The sequence below is a fragment of the Sardina pilchardus genome, chromosome 13 (genome assembly GCF_963854185.1).
Source record: "Sardina pilchardus chromosome 13, fSarPil1.1, whole genome shotgun sequence".
NCBI lineage: Eukaryota > Metazoa > Chordata > Actinopteri > Clupeiformes > Clupeidae > Sardina > Sardina pilchardus.
Window position 1 is genome coordinate 33,574,744 of NC_085006.1, and position 19,294 is coordinate 33,594,037.

The 19,294-nt window shown below is 43.8% G+C and overlaps 1 protein-coding gene across 1 annotated transcript in view; it reads left to right on the top strand.

Annotated features, from left to right (window-relative positions):
- Positions 1-17,042: 17,042 nt before the first annotated feature.
- The window catches only part of naalad2 (N-acetylated alpha-linked acidic dipeptidase 2), a 30,723-nt gene continuing 28,471 nt past the window's right edge, over positions 17,043-19,294 (top strand). Inside the window, exons 1-2 of the mRNA XM_062552564.1 lie at positions 17,043-17,162; positions 17,875-17,980. Coding sequence (XP_062408548.1) covers positions 17,081-17,162; positions 17,875-17,980 — 188 coding nt within the window. The 5' untranslated portion in view covers positions 17,043-17,080. The remainder of the gene's footprint in view (positions 17,163-17,874; positions 17,981-19,294) is intronic.

Below are 19,294 nucleotides of genomic sequence, written 5' to 3' on the forward strand. Positions count from 1 at the left end.
ACATCATTCCATGGAATGAGAAGGATTCCAAACGACCCCCAACGGGAACAGGGCCACCAAAAAGAAGAAAAAGAGAGGTGTATCTGGACCAATTCGGTCAGCCTAAGAAAATTCCCAAGGAATTTAAAGTACGAGATGAAGTGATGGCGGGACTCGAAGCCGCCATCTGGTGGATCGGACCATCCATAGCAGCAACAAAAAATGCATACTGGATCAATATGATCAATTACAACTATTTGCGGTTCATGAACACTTCTATAGATACATTCACTGCCGTGGGCCGCAGAATGGATGCAATGGAACGCCGCTTGAATGCCACAGCAAGAATGGCCATGGAGACAAGAATGGCTGTGGACTGGATATTAGCCAAAGATGGTGGCGTGTGTGCAATCGTGGGAAAGGATTCCTGCTGCACATACATCCCAGGACCAGACGACGAAGTTGCAGACTTCAACAACGCATTAGGAAGACTTAAGAATCTAAGTACGGAGGCGCACTCCATTTCAGGAAAAGAGCCTACGTTTGAACTTCCGGATATGACGGGCATAACGGGCTTCTTTGATTCTGTGGGCCAATGGTTTAGGGACACTTTCGGGTCAATAGGGGGAACTATAGTGGCGTTCCTCCTGAAAGTACTGCTGGGAATAGCCCTAGTAGTGGGACTATTCTGCTGTATCACACAATGTTGCAGTAGGGTCTGTTCTAAGGCAATTGCCAAACAATTCCTCGTCCAGGGAATGGAGGAGGAATACGAGATGCTCACATTGCCTGACTACGAGAAGGAGGGTGGGGCCGGCTATCCCCCACCCCCACCGTGGCCGTCTCCTGAATGGGAGAGCTTGGGAATTTAAGGTTTTCTCTGACATAAAATACGCCCACTGGAACTTACACATACACACACACGTACACTAACAGGTAACTGCAAAGACACATACCAGCCCACACCGAGCGATGGAGACAAGACAAGGTCAAAATCAAGGCTGTGGCTCGACACAACGTCGCCCATAAGGCATACACGCTTAGCATAGGTAACTTAGTATAATAGAGGATTAGCCCTCACCTGCAAGGCCATCCAACGTTAGGACAAAAACCTGGATAGATGCTTGCCCATGACAGTACTGCTTGTTCATGACGTCTGTAGCCTTGCCCCATTTGTCACAGACCACCCCTGGGCCCGCCCGAAGGGCGTGGCGGGGTGAGTGGCCCAGGCGATATCCAACGACGGGTAAGACCCTTATGGCCAGCAGGGGCAACCTAAGGCAGGGTAGGTCGTCACAAGCGCCCCACCCCAGTGTGGCGTATACTTGCGGCCAGTAACGCACACGTGGTCCGGAAGGGATCAATTCGCACCTGATCTAGGTGTCAACGAAGGGGGTTGGGTCAGTGTACGGGGAAGGCTCGACGGCCAGCAATGTCTGGTGTCTCGCAAGCAGTCTGTATATAATCTATTATTATTACGTACACGAAGACAAGGCCTAGTGGCAGAACCAAGCACGTTGCTATATATCTCCTATTTGGCATGGTGGCCGTTGCGTTTACATTGGGTTGTTTGACCCGTAGGCGTTAGGGAATCATGTCTGGTGGTTACCCTAGGGGCGAAAACCGTCTCGGGCCCTAGCCTTATATTTATAGTAACGATTGGTCTCCTCTGTCGCTCTGTCTGGATATTTTATTCTACATGTAAATGCACTCACATAGTCACACCTATATACTCAGTTATATACTCATATTTCCTTTATTTTGTATACTCACATATGTACTTGCATGCTCATTGCATAGGAACTACTTAAGTGGTGTGTTTATTGTTTAGAGTTAACATGCTCATGTGCCATTAGTCATAGGGTGCCGTGACCATATAATAGCTCACGACACGCCCATATGTTTAAATCTGCTTCGCTGCACAGTCCATAGGTGAGGCTAATTTAGCCTCAAAGGGGGGAATATGTGGTGTTTTTTCCTTGACTATTGTTTAAATAATACATAGTGGTAAGATACATTAATAACCTTTAATGCCATATACTCATAAGAAAAGGATCAACATGAAACATCATGACAGATCATGAAACAACATGTACAGACATGTCCAGACAAGCAGGAGCGAAGGCAATGTGCCAGCTGGTTGAAAGTGCAAAACAGATGCAAACTGGAAAACTGGAAAGAACCAGAAAACCCAAACTATAGCAAAAGAGTACAAACAACTATGACTCAACATAGTGACCTAATGAGGGGTGTGCTCATATTCTTTAAAATGGAGGAGGGGGAAACTTTCCACCATTATGATTGGATCCTTTGGCTTCTCTGCCCTTTCTGATTGGCTAAAACACGATCTGGTGACGTCTCAGAAGGAGGCGCTTCTGAACAGAATAAAAGGGGGAGCAGAGCAGCCAGAGCTTCAGATCGATCTCGTCGAGGTACCAGCTGGTAGCGCCGCCTTCACTCTATTGCTTGGTAGTGCAGTTCAGACATTGTTTGGATTGTAATATCATTGTGATACAGTGAATAAAGATCTTCAGTGTTGGGAAGTCTCTGTCTACGTGGTCTTCTTCGGATGCTTGGTCCAGAGTGATAATTGGTTTCTTTACAAGAGTTAATTGGTTCCAGAGTGCTAATTGTTGAGAAGTCCAGGAGCGTGGAATTTTCCACCACACTAGCTAGCGAATGCTAGCTTTAAAAGCAATGCTAAGTGAATGGCAGTAACAATGACAAACGCAACGCATTTTGGGAATAGGTGGCCCAAAATTAAGTTGTTTTACTGACGTGCGGGAACAACGAAGTGCAGTTGTCGAAATGCCGTTTACCTGCTGTGTTATAAAATTCAATAGAGTAACATGAAGCTTATCTTTTATAGTTTTCCAGCGTGGAAAAATAATAGTATACGTCATGTTTCAGAGGTGACAAAAAGGCGAGGAATGGCTTGGATAGCAGCACTAAGGAAGCGCGAGATTATAACTGTTTTTCACACAATTTTTTCACGCTTAGTTTTCATTATTATCATGCCAGATCATAGACCCAGACCCACTAGTTTACATGGGCTGGCATCAGGCGAGCCAAACGTACCCATAATTCTTTGTGTTTTGATGACTTTGGTCACATGTCTTAGCGATCTCTATACAGTTGTGCGCTGCCAGGTCAACAGCTGAAAGACTCCACTGACTCACTGTAGTTCTATACTGTTGCAAGTTCACTTGAGTATAAGCTACCCACTTTAACTAATGCCACTAATGTTATTCAGGTAGTTGTCACTTGAAGGAAATTACACTGCTCCATTTAAAATGTTACCTTAGCTAGGCGGCTCGCTAGCCAGCTAGCAACCAGTATCCAGCAGCAGCATCGTCTGATAATAAATTATTTTCTTAACAAATCCAAACACTAAAAATTACACTATTAGGCTTGAAATGATCGGAACAATTTACAGATTATGACAAAATTGTCCAAAATACCGTCAACAAATCCAGAAAGCCATAATGACCAATTTATTGATAACATTTATTGATAACATTCCACTGCATATTATGCCTGTCACTTGTGGTCACGTCATTTCTATGTGACGAGAACGGTGGCGCGACAGTAGAGCGATTTCAAGAATTCCACTGTGGTGGTTTCACTTTCTTGCGTTTTCATCCCCCCAAAACGCCGTTACCATCTAAACGATATAGTGCATCCGCAAAAAGGCTTTGTGTTTTTAACCCGTTTTCATTCCCGTGTAAAGTGCCCCTAAGATATCTAACTAGAGAGCAAGGCAGCAAAGGCCGTTCGAAACCGAAAAAACGATTTTCGCTGCCTTCTAAGATATCTTAGATTTCCCGAATTAGCCCTTTTCACGTGATGTCAGACGAAGCGTTGCTGGGTATCCTCCGGCATGTCCAGCCGCCAAATACTACAGAAGAAGAAGAAGAAGAAGTATTCATGGGTTTCATCAGGTCCCTTTCCACAGGTGTATACAATCAAGCACCTTGATTATCAATGCAGACTGCATGGTGCTTTATTAATACACCATTCGCGAAAATCGACTAAAGCCTACCTTACATTGCCAGACTTTGCAAAGATTTGGAAAAGATTTTTGAAAGACTACAGTCTCAGACCCTCTCACATCTAAAGACAATTCATTGAGTTTTTAGTCACAGACTAGTCACAGGCCAGTCTCAGATTAGGATTTTGCAAAGACTGTGGGTCACTATTTATAAGACTGCTGCTAGATTCCTTAAAATTATTTCCATCGCGCACTAGGCTACACGTCATCATCAACAGGAAACTCACGTGATAGCCTACTCAAATCAAAGTCATTTTTTCGCGTTTCAGCAGCATTGTTTCATGTGTGACATCCCTAACAGATATAGCGCTGTTCTGTCACGTAGAATAATTAGACTAATAATTTATATGAAATGAAATAACAAAAAATCATATAAGCTACAGCTGTTGCCTATTTTGCCCTTTCCTGTTTCGTGTTGGAGCTAGGTCACGATTGGTCTTTAATGTTCACGTCACTATTTGCATGAGCCACGACTGAAAAGACTTCTGATAATATCAAACATGTTTGATATTGTCGTAACGGCAAAACTAGAAAAAGACTGACTCCGACGGACTTAAAACCGCTAAGATTGGCACCTTACACTAAACGATTAGATGACAGGAGCGCGCCGAGATTCTAGTACAACTGCCAAGATTTCCGCCCGATTTTGGAAATTTAGTCGCCGACTGTTAAAATAGACCAAAATCGTGCAATGTAAGCCAGCCTTAAGAAGAGAGACATTTGGACATTTGAGCAAATTTAAGTTTGTTATTTTGTCGAGGACTGTGGTATCACACATAACATAAATTACCGAACTTGCTAGCACTGGCAATTTGACGTTAGCGGGCTAACCAAAGGTACAATCTGGCTAAACGGAGATTGTTGCTGTTACTGCTGTCTATTAACATTAGGTTGCCAAAGCTAAAAGTCGTGATGATGGTGTGTTGTCAGGTTTAGTTAACATTAACTGTTGGATGGCAATAAACTTGACGTGCCTCTGCAGGCTATGCCTAGATATCATAAAACGAACTGAACTTCGTGTGGATATATCTATTACCCTTATGTCTGCCCTCTAGAGGATGTGTCACACCCACAAAAACGGTGAAATCGGACGGAGGTATGAAGGCTAGCTCTGGAGACAACGGTTGGCAAATTTCGTCCAGCTCCGGAGGTGTGAATAGGCTTTAAGAAGTTAATCTGTTCTCTAGAATGTTCCAATGACAGCCTAATGTTTTTATTAGTCTTGTTCAAGTAACCATGAAAGTCCATCAGATCTGCTTGACTACCTTTGAATAGGAGAAAGATATCAGTGCAGGACTACGTCAGCATTCTAATAGCATTTTGGACCAAAATGCCACGGCATGATTCAACCTGTAGAAATCGTGGAGGGCTATATCTCCAATACAAAATCATACGAAATGTTACTTTTCTTGGGAAACACAATTTTTGTCAATATTGACATGAAATATCACATGAAATCCGTTTTTTTGTGAGACAGATCCAAACAGGCATGGACTGGCCATAGGGCATACCGGGCAATGCCCGGTGGGCCGACGCATATATTGGGCCGAGGCTGTCATAATTTCCTAATTATAAAACCCAATATTAGCCTCATTTATATAGCGTACGGCTGCAACGGTAGCGAATCGCGGCCCATTGGTTGACTGCCTTAATGGACATTGAGCTAATCCAATGAAATCTCAGGCCCCTCCCTGTCTCCCTCCCGGCCTCATCTCCCTCTTGGAGTTCGACCGGAGTTTGAGACCGTCCATATATGAAAATGTACAAAGACAAACCACAAAAGCGCAAGGGGGGCGCAGAGAAGTTGCGAGATAAAAGGCAAAAGCCTACAAGTGGATGCAGCAAAAATGTGCTAAAATTACAGAAATGTTTGCCACCACAAGTTCAAACAGGGCCGTCGACATAGCAGCAGTGCAGAAGCAGCACCGAGTGCGCTTCAGAGGCACATGCGAGTGCAACAGAGTTACACAGAGGAAGGAGTAGCTATTCAAATTGATTCGGAGGAGGAGGAAGAGGTGAGAGACGTGACTCAGCAGGGACAGATTGAGGAGGTGGTCAGAATAGCTACTGTGAGCCAGGTAAGAAGTAGCCGAAATGTTGGCTGAACTTTTTGGGCGCACAACGAACAATTAAAAGTTTGAAATCTGCGACTGCTGCTTCCCCTTGCTTCTTAGATGTATTAACCTGTCTACTATGTAGGATTCAGCACCCAGTTAAGCAAAACAAAGTTTTATAGTGTGAGCGCATCTTTTGTGTGGTTTCTGAGTAGGCCTACTCGCATGCATTTGAATTGCGATACCCATCAAATTAACGAGTTGCCGGCTCGCCATCAACCTTCTGAAATCTTAAGACAGTCACGATTGGTCGAAATTGTTGTCAATCTGGTCGCAGTACAACAAGCAAACTATCAAATTTCTTTGCGCAGACAAGCAGACACCCATACACACAGACATGCAGTCAGACGCATGGAATGAAATAGGAATGGTGATAGCTCATGGAATTAACAATGAAAATGTTTTGGGATGTGTAGCCTATACATCTTCACTAAATAGTATCAAGGTGAATTGTTGGCTAAAACTGTGCAAATAATTATAAATAAATTATAGCAGGTTTTATTTAGTGAAGCATTTAATAGCATGAGTTTTGTGCACAACCTCATCCTTGCTGTTTTAAAGGTCACTCTAGTGTGTGTGTGTGTGTGTGTGTGTGTGTGTGTGTGTGTGTGTGTGTGTGTGTGTGTGTGTGTGAGTGTGTGAGTGTGAGTGAGAGTGTGAGAGAGTATAATAATTAATATTTTTTTAGCAAGGCTAGCCTACTCGCTTCCATGCAGGCTACTGCGGTTTACTTAAATATTTTTTACAAACAAAACAGTGTGCACATGTTTTATCATGTAAATTATCATGGTGGGCCACTATGGCCAAAAATGCCCGGGCCGTTTTTTGGTCCCAGTCCAGCCCTGGATCCAAACCACATCCAGGAGGTAGTTTCATATCAGATATGGACAGATGCATCTCAGTCTGAACAGCTCCCAAATCTCAGATCGGTGTTGACGGTCGGTGACGTGACTTGGCCTGACCGCCCACCTATTTCAAGCTGTGGAGCTGCGTTACGGCTATGTCTTTTGACCATGTATTATAATAATACGCAACAATACGCAATGCTAAAAAGTGCATTATACAGTCTCTGTTTCTATGTAAGTTGCAAGAATCCAATGTTCTATTAAATGTTATTAAATAATTAATCAGGTCTGTTGGTGACTTGACTTGACTGTTAAACAATTAAATAGCCTTACAACAGTTCGAAGCAGAGCTTCATGTAAAAATTGTACCGTTGCTCAAAACTGGTTGAAAAACACTGGCTTGGAGCATCTTTAAATGCTAACTTGTTAAACCCTGTACAACTTACCCTGCATTGTTTGTGGGAACCAAAACCAGTACGCTCTTCACCCACACAAGCATGATTCCAGGGTCTGGGCCCTTTCCAGGAGTGGCCAACTCTCTTGCAGATATTTGCTTCAAGTTTTAAAAGTTGACGTGTGCCAGATGAAACGTAATCCAAAATGTAACAAAACTGATTAATCCAAAAGTTGGCTCTTCCAAACGTGTGCCGCTTCTGCTCGTGAGCTGGATCTGAAAGCATACCTGTGTGTGTGTGTGTGTGTGTGTGTGTGTGTGTCTGAAAGCACACCGTCCCGTGTTCTCAGCCGACCCACTTCATTTCTTGCACAGCGCTCTCGAAGAGTCGTCATTTCAGACACCGCTGCATGCAAAAGGTTTTCCATAACGGATGTGAATTGCTGTTTAAAATCTTCATGTTTTAATTTGTACAGTTTTTCAGTACGCTTCCGATGTCTTTAAGCAAGAGAGCTTTATTGCCTTCATCACAGCTAACGCCTACCTTACACATCACAGCTAACGCCTACCTTACACATCACAGCTAACGCCTACCTTACACATCACAGCTAACGCAGATAACACCCACTTGGCTGCAGCTGCAGCACAACACACATGTAATTAGTGGGCTGCAAGGCAAGCCCATCTATTGGTATCTGCAAGGCAAGCCCATCTATTGGTATCTGCAAGGCAAGCCCATCTATTGGTATCTGCAAGGCAAGCCCATCTACTGTTATCTGCAAGGCAAGCCCATCTATTGGTATCTGCAAGGCAAGCCCATCTATTGGTATCTGCAAGGCAAGCCCATCTATTGGTATCTGCAAGGCAAGCCCATCTATTGGTATCTGCAAGGCAAGCCCATCTACTGTTATCTGCAAGGCAAGCCCATCTACTGTTATCTGTCGCCCGTTTTTTGAGAACGCTTCTTCTCCTAGAGCGTTTGAGCTATCGACGCGGTTCAAACACAAAAAATCAGGCCGATCTGGTGTAGGTTAAGGCTGGCTTACATTGCACGATTTTGGTCTGTTTTAACAGTCGGCGACTACATTTCCAAAATCGGGCGGAAATCTTGGGAGTTGTACTAAAATCTCGGCGCGCTCCCGTCATCTAAATCGTTTAGTGTAAGGTGCCAATCTTAGCGGTTTTAAGTCCGTCGGAGGCAGTCTTTTTCTAGTTTTGCCGTTACGACAATATCAAACATGTTTGATATTATCGGAAGTCTTTTCAGTCGTGGCTCAATGACATCATTTGATAATTTTGTCTTCTTGTATCTTCTGTCTGTATCTTAGCAATGTGATTCTCAGCTTTGTGTCATTAGACAGAATTAAAAGACATATCTTGTGTTTAAATAGTTATCTTTGACAAAAATTGGCAAGCAGCAATGAGGGGGCCAAACAAAGTTGTGACTGCTGATGAGTTTCTCTTTCAGGAAAATCCAAAATGGGCAATTGTTTATAATGAGTGGGTAAAATGTGCAATGATCATCAATATGAGTATGAAGAGTATGACTAGCCATTGTATTTTTTTTGCTACCCCAACATCATCATGATATACTGTAACCTCTAAACGCAGGTTCGCTAATTATAGAGCCCCCAGTGGCCAAATTACACCACATTTGTTGTGTACCCTTGGGAGGGGGTCAGTTGTCATGTGACCAAGTTTCGTTAACATACATCAAAGCGTTCCCAAGATATGAGCTCACTTACTGTTTGGCGACTTTGCCCCATTGGATTTGCCTGTATTACTGCAATGTTATGACAAAATGAGTCATAACAACTTCTGATCACAATGAAACTGTCATAAATGGACTCAGCATCCTCAATAACCCCTAAATTGACACCAAGATTGTGAAAATGTGATCATTATTAGTAGATGTGTGCAGTCAGTATTCTGGCCAAGGCGAGAAAGCGCCCCCCAGAGGGGGGGCAAAATGGGGTCTGAAAATTTGCACCCCGTCATTTTTCAACAGTAGGACCCCAAATAAAGCAAATAAAACGAAAAAAACAATTTTAGCAAAAAAATCCTACGGAATTACAATTCGTACCCCACTATGACCTACAGTCTTTGCAAAATCCTAATCTGAGACTGGCCTGTGACTAAAAGCTCAATGAATTGTCTTTAGATGTGAGAGGGTCTGAGACTGTAGTCTTTCAAAAATCTTTTCCAAATCTTTGCAAAGTCTGGCAATGTAAGGTAGGCTTTACTTGTTAATGTCGGATGGCTGCCGGTTGTCGTTTTTCTGATCAACCTGGTTAGCATAGTTCAGACATGAAAATCACTCACCTTTCGGCGAAATTCGCCGTTTTGAAGCCAAAACAGGTGACTTACATGATTCGTGCAGATCCGATGAGAAAATATTTGGGGGGGGGGGGGCTGTCAAGGTGAATTGAATTTACAACTGAGTTTAAAAATCAGGCGCAGACGCTAACACATCTTGAGGTGTTTCCAGAGCCGCATTTAAAACGTGTCTGATCAGCAACGGATGCGTGAATGTAGCCCCTATGCGTTTAATAAACATTGGAAGCTAATTATTGACAAAGACGCAACACGAACAGAATGCGCACGCCAAGTAGAATATAGCCTCCCTGTTGTGAGCGCAGATGCGTCTGAGATGTCAGGTGAAATAGTGATCCTAGGAGAGATGCCGAGGGATTTCACAGGTGGGCTAGTTGAAACTTTCAACTTCTATTAGAAAAAGACGCTGAGATTAGTGTAGCAACGTAGCATAGGTTGTTTTCTTCTAAGGTTCGTTTTGTCCAGAGACACAGTTGATTGATATGATAATGCTGTCTTTTGCCTATGTAACTCAAATGATTCGCTAGTAACGTAGCCAAAAAAAGTTGCAACTGCTTCAGACCACAAGTAACGCACGTAACCGTTTGAGTTATACAGTGTGACTTGCGACAAGTTTCAGTTACACCCGGATCATTATGATTTACGAGTTCGTAAGCCAGGCGTAATGTAAATTTACATTTGATTGTCGAGTTAGGACCCTGATCAGTAGCCTATCTGTACCTACAGTTTAACATGTAATATGAAGACAGTTCACATAACTTTATTGGTTGGTTAAACACACTAGCACAACAATTGCATGTTAAAACGTTTTTAACACAATTTTACAAATTAAAGCCTATCTACCCTATTTTATATAATATTAGTTTGAAATAGTGTGTGTCTCAAGCAAGTATATTGATTACCTGGTTTGGTCCAACAAATATTCAGACTTAACCTTATTCTGATAGTCTAAGTGTCCATTAGGCCTATGAAATCTTCAGAAATGTGTAATAACTTCATTCACAGAGAAAGAGAGAGAAAAAGAAAGAAATCGGGTCCCTCACACCTGGAAGATTGTTTTAAATTTTTTTTCACATGTTTTTTTTTTTTCGGGGGGGGGGGGGGGGGGTTGCGCACTCTTCTCACCTTTTTCACCCCTGACCCGTTTTCATGCCTGATAGTTAGCATTGTTAGCACAGTTACCTTTTTAGCAAGCCCACTCTTGCAGGTCCTTGGACATGCACATTTCTAGTTGGATTTTTACTTTTTACTTACTTTCCCTGCAGAAAAATGATGTAGGCGGGGCTAAAGTTCAGCTGCACCCAGGCTAGTCCAGAACATCTTTGTGGAACAACACAAGTGGAGCACCCAAATGACGTTTCCACACATCTTCCACTCTTAGTTCTCCTACCTCCTCTTTTACAACTGATACAGCCTTTTTTCCTACCTGAAAAATGCACAAGATCGTGCCCCACCTTCAGATTACAGGTAACCACCATGTCTACTGTACCAGATGCAAGGCCCTTTGCTCCTCGCATTCTGGAACTAAAGCCATCGCACAGCTCATAGACCAGCTTGATTTTGAAGGCTTTCAGGGACCATGGCCTGCGGTTCTTTGGGAGGGGTCTTTGCTGGAGCACCCACACAATGTACGCATTCACAATGGCTACATTTAACAAACCCCAAAATACCTACTTCCACCATGTTCTACCAGTGCATCCAGCATTGTAGTAGCTTCTCATTTGATCCAGGTTGTCAACTCCCCCTATTTTCCTGTTATTATCAACAATCACATTGAGGACTTTTATTCATTCATGTCACGGCAGGCCAAGGTGTTAAATTATGTGATTCCCTCACAGTGACAGACAAAGAGGCATATTGGGTTTAGCCTGCAGCAACAGAAACAGTGCCTTATTGACAGTGATTAAGGGACATAGATGTTGTCAAGGCTACCAACACAGAATTACCTGGGCCCAAGTATACCCCTCTTCTTCTATCTTCAGAAAAATGTGTTGCATTTCTTCAGTCTTTACATAGTAGAATGTCGTCGTCCCCACCGTCATTTTGTGGTCATCCCTATTTTCCCCGGGTCCTATGTTCCCCCGGTCGCAATACATATCGGGGAGCATAGGACCCTTTTTGGGAAAACTGGGGAACAATTTCTATGTTCCCCTATGTTTTGGATGCGTTTGATTTAGTTAGCATTTTCCCATATTCCGGGTAGTAAGAAAACTCCCCTAAGCACATGTTATTTGACTGCAGCTTACTAACTTATAAAGCCCAGCAGGCACACCAACTGTATCTGCCACTCTCCTGCAGGCACACCAACTACATCTGCCACTCTCCAGCAGCCACACCAACTACATCTGCCACTCTCCACCAGGCAGCATTCCTCTGCTCACCGTCCCTGTAGGTCGGCAGGGACGGGTCATAAAGTGGGAAAGCAGATACGGCCACAATCAACTTGCCCTCAGTGGCGTAACTATAGTAGGTGCAGCAGGTGCAGGCCTGTGACCACCCGGGGCCCGTCGCTACTCCCGCCCTGCCTTTATTTATTTATTTATTTATTTATTTATTTAATTTAGAGCTTTCACCATTAAGAATCAAACTATCAAATAAAAATGGCTAAATCAAATGACCATCTTTCCTTGTCGTCATACTGTTTCGCCAGAGTATCTTTCTTTACTGAGATACAGCAAGGGGGAAGGGTGGCAAAACTACTTCTAACATCTATTTTTCAACTTGCCAAAATGCTGGTGGTAGATTATTTATGATGTGTAACATCCACATTCGGGGAAGTGTGTAGCCTACTGCTCTCATGTTGTTTCTGACATTGCCTGTGACTGTGACAACAACTGAGTGATCTTTTTCCAAACTCAAACTTATTAAGACTTACCTAAGGAGCAGCATGGGGCAGTAGAGGCTCAGTGGGTTAGCTATCCTAATCCTGTCCATTGAAAAAACTAGAGCCAGAGCATTAAATATTGGGAACATCATTGACGATTTGGCACAACGAAAGGCTCATGGCCTAATTCACGCATATTGGGGATTGTATGCATATATGATTTCATTTGGTTTCTGCACGGTTGAATAAGTTAGGCTAAATTAAGTTTTGTTTCTGCGCAGTGCGAGTTTATAAGCAAGCAATCTACGCTTGCAGTTTCAGCAGAGGGTTGAAGAAGTTTCAGCGCATTGTGTGTTCCCATAATTCCATGCGAGTTGATATTAGATTACACTGGCCTACAGACAATAATAAAATATATTTTTTAATGTTTTCACATGTAATGGATCCTATGTAGTTGTGTGTGTTTTTTTTTTTTTAAACTGTATCTGTAATTACTAAACTACTTTGTTGCCTCAGGTCCTTTGTGTAGAGAATTGAACTCAACCTTAAAGGGATATTCCGCCATTTTTGGAAATACGCTCATTTTCCACCTCCCCTCGAGCAAAACAATCGATATTTACCTTGTTCCCGTTCATCCAGCCATTCTGTGAGTCTGGCGATACAACTTTTAGCTTCAGCCTAGCATAGATCATTGAATCGGATTAGACCATTAGCTTCTCGCCTGCTAGCTTCATGTTTAAAAGTGACTAAGATTTCTGGTAATTTTCCCATTTAAAACGTGTCTCCTCTCAAGTTAGAAAGTGCAATAAGACCAACTGAAAATGAAACCTGGCGTTTTTCTAGGCTGACTTGACATGGAACTACACTCTCATCTGGCGTAATAATCAAGGCAACTTGCAACCTACTGGCACTACTACTGCTTGTTGTCTATGGGGACTATTTTCAGATGCTGCGTACGATATCACTGCGCCTTCAGTACGTTTGCAAGTTGCCTTGATTATTACGCCAGATGAGAGTGTAGTTCCATGTCAAATCAGCCTAGAAAAACGCCAGGTTTCATCTTCAGTTGGTCTTATTGCACTTTCTAACTTGAGAGGAGACACGTTTTAAATGGGAAAATTACCAGAAATCTTAGTCACTTTTAAACATGAAGCTAGCAGGCGAGAAGCTAATGGTCTAATCCGATTCAATGATCTATGCTAGGCTGAAGCTAAAAGTTGTATCGCCAGACTCACAGAATGGCTGGATGAACGGGAACAAGGTAAATATCGATTGTTTTGCTCGAGGGGAGGTGGAAAATGAGCGTATTTCCAAAAATGGCGGAATATCCCTTTAATGTGTATTGCATGTATCAGAGCTAATAAATCCTGGGCTTCAGTCTGTATCCATTTCACGGTAGGGCCTGATTGGCTATAATGCATCGGGGTCCGCCCTTGCCTTGTTTTGTCCTCCATTGATTTAACAAAGTTAACGGGCAGAACAAATATTTCTAGGCTACATTGTTCCGGTAGGACCTGCGAGAGAGAGGAACTTCTCTTGTTTCATTAGCTAAACGCCTCGAGTTCGACAGATTAATTTGCATAAAGTTGAGCTGAGCCCAACTTCTTGACGCACCGCCTCTGTTCAGATGACCACACCGCCAAAGATCGTATAGTTACTAAGATGAATTATAAAGGTTTTTACCAGCCATAGCAGGTAATGCGTCTGGGGCTAACTAGCATTAGCAGTACGAGTCTAGGGCCAACTAGCAGCCCAGCCATAGCAGGTAATGCGTCTGGGGCTAACTAGCACTAGCAGCCCAGCCATAGCAGGTAATGCGTCTGGGGCTAACTAGCATTAGCAGTACGAGTCTAGGGCCAACTAGCAGCCCAGCCATAGCAGGTAATGCGTCTGGGGCTAACTAGCACTAGCAGCCCAGCCATAGCAGGTAATGAGTCTGGGGCTAACTAGCATTAGCAGCATGAGTCTGGGGCTAACTAGCACTAGCAGCCCAGCCATAGCAGGTAGCCTAATGCGTCTGGGGCTAACTAGCACTAACAGCCCAGCCATAGCAGGTAATGCGTCTGGGGCTAACTAGCACTAGCAGCCCAGCCATAGCAGGTAATGTGTCTGGGACTAACTAGCACTAGCAGCCCAGCCATAGCAGGTAATGAGTCTGGGGCTAACTAGCATTAGCAGCATGAGTCTGGGGCTAATACTGCGTTCATGCAGCCCGGAACCTCGGAGGACCCGCCTTTAAAAAGTCCCGACCTCCGAAAAAAGTGTGTTCATGAGATCAGTTCGGAAAATAAATACAGGAAACGTATAAATACGTTATTACAACTGCTTAGTATGGTTGAGCAAGAAGGAAAATGTGTTGGGCAAGTGTTTCTATCTGTGTTGTTAATTTAGTGACAAATTACCTTGCCTATTCGTAATGACAGTGAAATTCACCTCTTGTGTTGTTGCAAGGGAGGCCGTCGTGGTTGGAGAATATGATAGTGACGTCAAGTCGGACACCTCGGGGCACAAAACTTCCGCACGAGTCTCTGAGCAAAAAATCCAACCCGACCTAGCGTTCATGTCATTTTTCCGCTATCGGAGGTCAGAAATTTCCGAAGGTCCGAGGTGCATGAACGCACTATAACTAGCACTAGCAGCCCAGCCATAGCAGGTAATGCGTCTGGGGCTAACTAGCATTAGCAGCCAAGCCAGCAGGTAATGCTATGTCAAAATGTAAAATGTCAATGTATTAAAAACATTTTTGTGACTTCACTACCAGTGACATTAATCAAAATAATGAGCTATGGTGGAAAAAAACACCTATCTTCAAGGATTGATTCATTAATTGATGTTTTTTTTTATATAAAGTAATGCAAAATAAATATGTTCGCATGTCCTGAGCCACACATGAGGTGTGCTTGGGCTCCTTGCAGTGGGGGAGTGGCAGAGCCCTGGCCAGGAGCCCTCATCTGTGTCATCATCTGAAACAGGGAGATTATGTCAACATTGTGTTCTGTGTATGACTGCACACACACACACACACACACACACACACACATTGAACTTTCATCCCTTCCTACATCCCACCCCTCAAAATCCCTTCCTCTGGCTGCTGCCATCGTCATTCATTCAATCTCATACACACACACACACACACACATCCACATCATCATCGGTTAGCCTTATCCAATTACATACACACACACACACACACACACACACACGCATGCCTCATTCAATCACACACACATCCCTGCAGAATAAGGCTGAGCTACCAACCTCATTTCACTAAATGTTTTAAGTGTCTCTATGTATCATTGTTTGTGACAAATAAATGTCCTTAAAATACATACTCAGCAGCCTACACACACCAGCACTAACTGCAGTGTCATTTCAGGGAGGTTAAAGGTCAACCTGTTCCACAACCTGTTCCACAACCTGCCCCTCCAGCCTGAGTGTTATGGAGAATGACGTCTTTCTTCTTTTATATCTCTTTCTCTGTCACTCATTCTTTTTTCTCTCTCACGTTTTCTTAATCACATTCATTCTCTCCCTCACTCTTTCTTTCTCTTAATTGTTCCCTCTTTTATGTATTCGACTATATTAGCTGTAGTCTTTGTCCGAATTGGAAAAATAAACTCACCATCGTAGATGTTGGCTGGAGGTACGGTGGCCTGCTGGTTGCCTCTACACACACACACACACACACACACACACACACACACACACACACACACACACACCTCTGTGTCGTGGCAGCCTCTCCTGCGTGTACTGTATAGGCATACGTAAAACTCCCTGCCATGAGTTGCCATGCTCACCCCACGATGTCATGCTCACCCCACGATGTCATGCTCACCCCACGTTGCCATGCTGGACCCCACGATGTCATGCTGTACCCTGCGTTGCCATGCTCACCCCCCAATGTCATGCTGGACCCTGCGTTGCCATGCTCACCCCACGATGAGCACTGCAGATCTGGAGCAATATGTGAGCAAGTGCACATGAGTTCATTTGTAGGTTTATTGCCTTTTCTCTCTCAGACTAGGCAGGTCCAATATAGGAGTAGGCAATACAAAACAACAAACCCTCTACACATGCAAGTAAACACCAAACTGACAGTCACTCAGTACAGTTAAATTCACCTGTAGTGTGATAATAGTCACATTGTGGTCATTTTCAGGACTTTCGTCCCGGATAGAGATTTTGGCACACATCCATTCCCACGTTGTTCAGGAGTCATATTAGTCTAGAACAGTTGAGACATTCTCCGCTAAATGAAGCGCATACAAATCTTACCCAGGACCTAGACGATAAGGAATAACGGTTTGTTTACTGCTTTCTTGATTTGCCGAGGACAGTACATCACAGCTCAGGGGGAATTTTCCAAAACCTGCTCGCGTTCTCTACTCTGTGCGTGTGTGTGTGCGCGCGCGTTGGTAGGCTGTGTTCTTGTCGCCCCCTCATTCCGTCCCACATTCCTATCTCGGACACACACACACACACACACACACACACTCCTCCTCAGACTTCGGAGAGAGTTCGCGGGCTGTGGACATGAGTCGCGAGAGTGTTCATGTCGGATGGATCTGTCGCTTCGTCGTTTTAGCGGCGATTTTCCTCACGGGCTTCATCATAGGTAGGATACATTTCTCTAATTTTGTGTGTGTAGGTTTGTGAGAGAGAGTGTGCTTGTCGCATTTGTTTGCTATCCGCGTAAAGAGTTCGGTGCACCGCGAGAGACTAGTTTGAGGTGCATGCGCCGCGGGCTTGGTAGCGGAGCTGAATGACAACGGGGCTGATAGATGAGATAGCCCGCTATAGCCTGTGGTGTCGCAGACTGTGAGTGTGTGTGTGTGTCTCTCTCTCTCTCTCTCTCTCTCTCTCTCTCTCTCTCTCTCTCTCTCTATCTCTCTCTCTCTCTCTCTGTCTGTGTGCTCCATGTCGATGTGCCACAGATATGGCAGATGCCAGTGGTCTTCACGGATTTTGGACCATTTCTCTCTCTCTCTCTCTCTCTCTCTCTCTCTCTCTCTCTCACACACACACACACACACACACACACACACACACACACACATTCATTCAATAGGTGGTTCTTCTGTTAAATTATGCCCATACCAGGTTTCCATACTTTGATGTAATCAACTCTTCATTGCAGAGACCAAAAGGCTCCATAGCACAATGCAGTGTTTACTGTTTTGTAGTGATGGAGTGGGCACCACTTCTGAGAGTTGATCTGCTTCACCGCAAGGTTGGAATGTCTCTCTCCCTCTATCATTCTCTTCTCATCCTCCCCCCTCTCTCTGTCCCTCTATCCTTCTCTCTGCCCCCCCCCCCCCCCCCCCCAGGCTGGTTTGGCCGTCCCTCTGCTGTGCGCTCGGCTGGTGAACCTCCAGACCGACTGGATCAGTTCCTCCTCCAGATTCAAGCCCGCAACATCAGGCAGTACCTCAGGTGGGACACCCCACCCACACACACACACACACACACACACACACACACTCTAGGGGTGGAACGGTACAGAGAAGACGGTTCGGTTCATACCTCGGTTCAGACATCACGGTTCCGTACGAGCTCGGTACAATTTTTATTGTGAATGTCTCATGCTACAGCCTGCAGTGCGGAAAGTAAGATGTAAACAAGTAAACAAGTTCCCCTTATCATCTACACACTCAATCTGTAACTTGTAAACAGTAAACAAGTTCCCCTCATCATCTACACACTCAATCTGTAACTTGTAAACAGTGAACAAGTTCCCCTCATCATCTACACACTCAACACTCAATCTGTAACTTGTAAACAAAATAAGCATCTCTTATTTATGAAAGTGCAACTGTGTGTGTGTGTGTACATATGTGTAGGTTTAAATGTGTGTGTGTGTGTGTGTGTGTGTGTGTGTGTGTGTGTGTGTGTGTGTGTGTGTGTGTGTGTGTGTGTGTGTGTGTGGGTATGTGTGTACATATAGGTTTAAATGTGTGTGTGTGTGTACATATGTGTAGGTTTAAATGTGTGTGTGTCGTGTGTGTGCGTGTGTGTGTGTGTACATATGTGTATGTTTAAATGTGTGTGTGTGTGTGTGTGTGTGTGTGTGTGTGTACATGTGTATGTTTAAATGTGTGTGTGTGTGTGTACATATGTGTATGCAGGGGTTAAATTGGGATTGGTTATGTGGGGGGGCTCTGCGTACCCGCCTCCGGCCTGCCCAAATATACTTTTTGTAAAATACCCTCTAATTTGATAACCATACCATATTGCCCCCCCATACCATATTGTTATTGTTTATTGTTTTGAAGAAAATAATGTGGGGGTCTGGGGGTCCTCCCCCAGAATTGTTTTACTATCATACATGTTATTTGCTACATTCTGGTGCATTTTAATAGATTGTTAGCTGACTTTACAGAGGTAAGTTGAGCCATACCATTTTAAATCTTGTCACAATGTTAAGGTGAAAAATCAGCATGTGGAGAAATGTTCAATGTGTTGGTGTAAATATTGATCCCTCCACACAAAGACACACACACACACACACTCACATAATTACTAGTAGCTAAAAATGTTCAGTCATTTGTGTGCTGATTTTAAGACTATTACACTTAGTCATATCTTCAATGTGGTGTGTAGGTCTAATTGATTGCACATTAGTGGTGTGTGAAATTGAGTGCCTGTTGCTTTAAGAAATACGTGAGGGTGATTAACCTTCAGTCTCACGGTTTTACGCGAGTGAAACTCAAAGTTGCATAGTGCATGACAAGGATATTCGGATGCAAT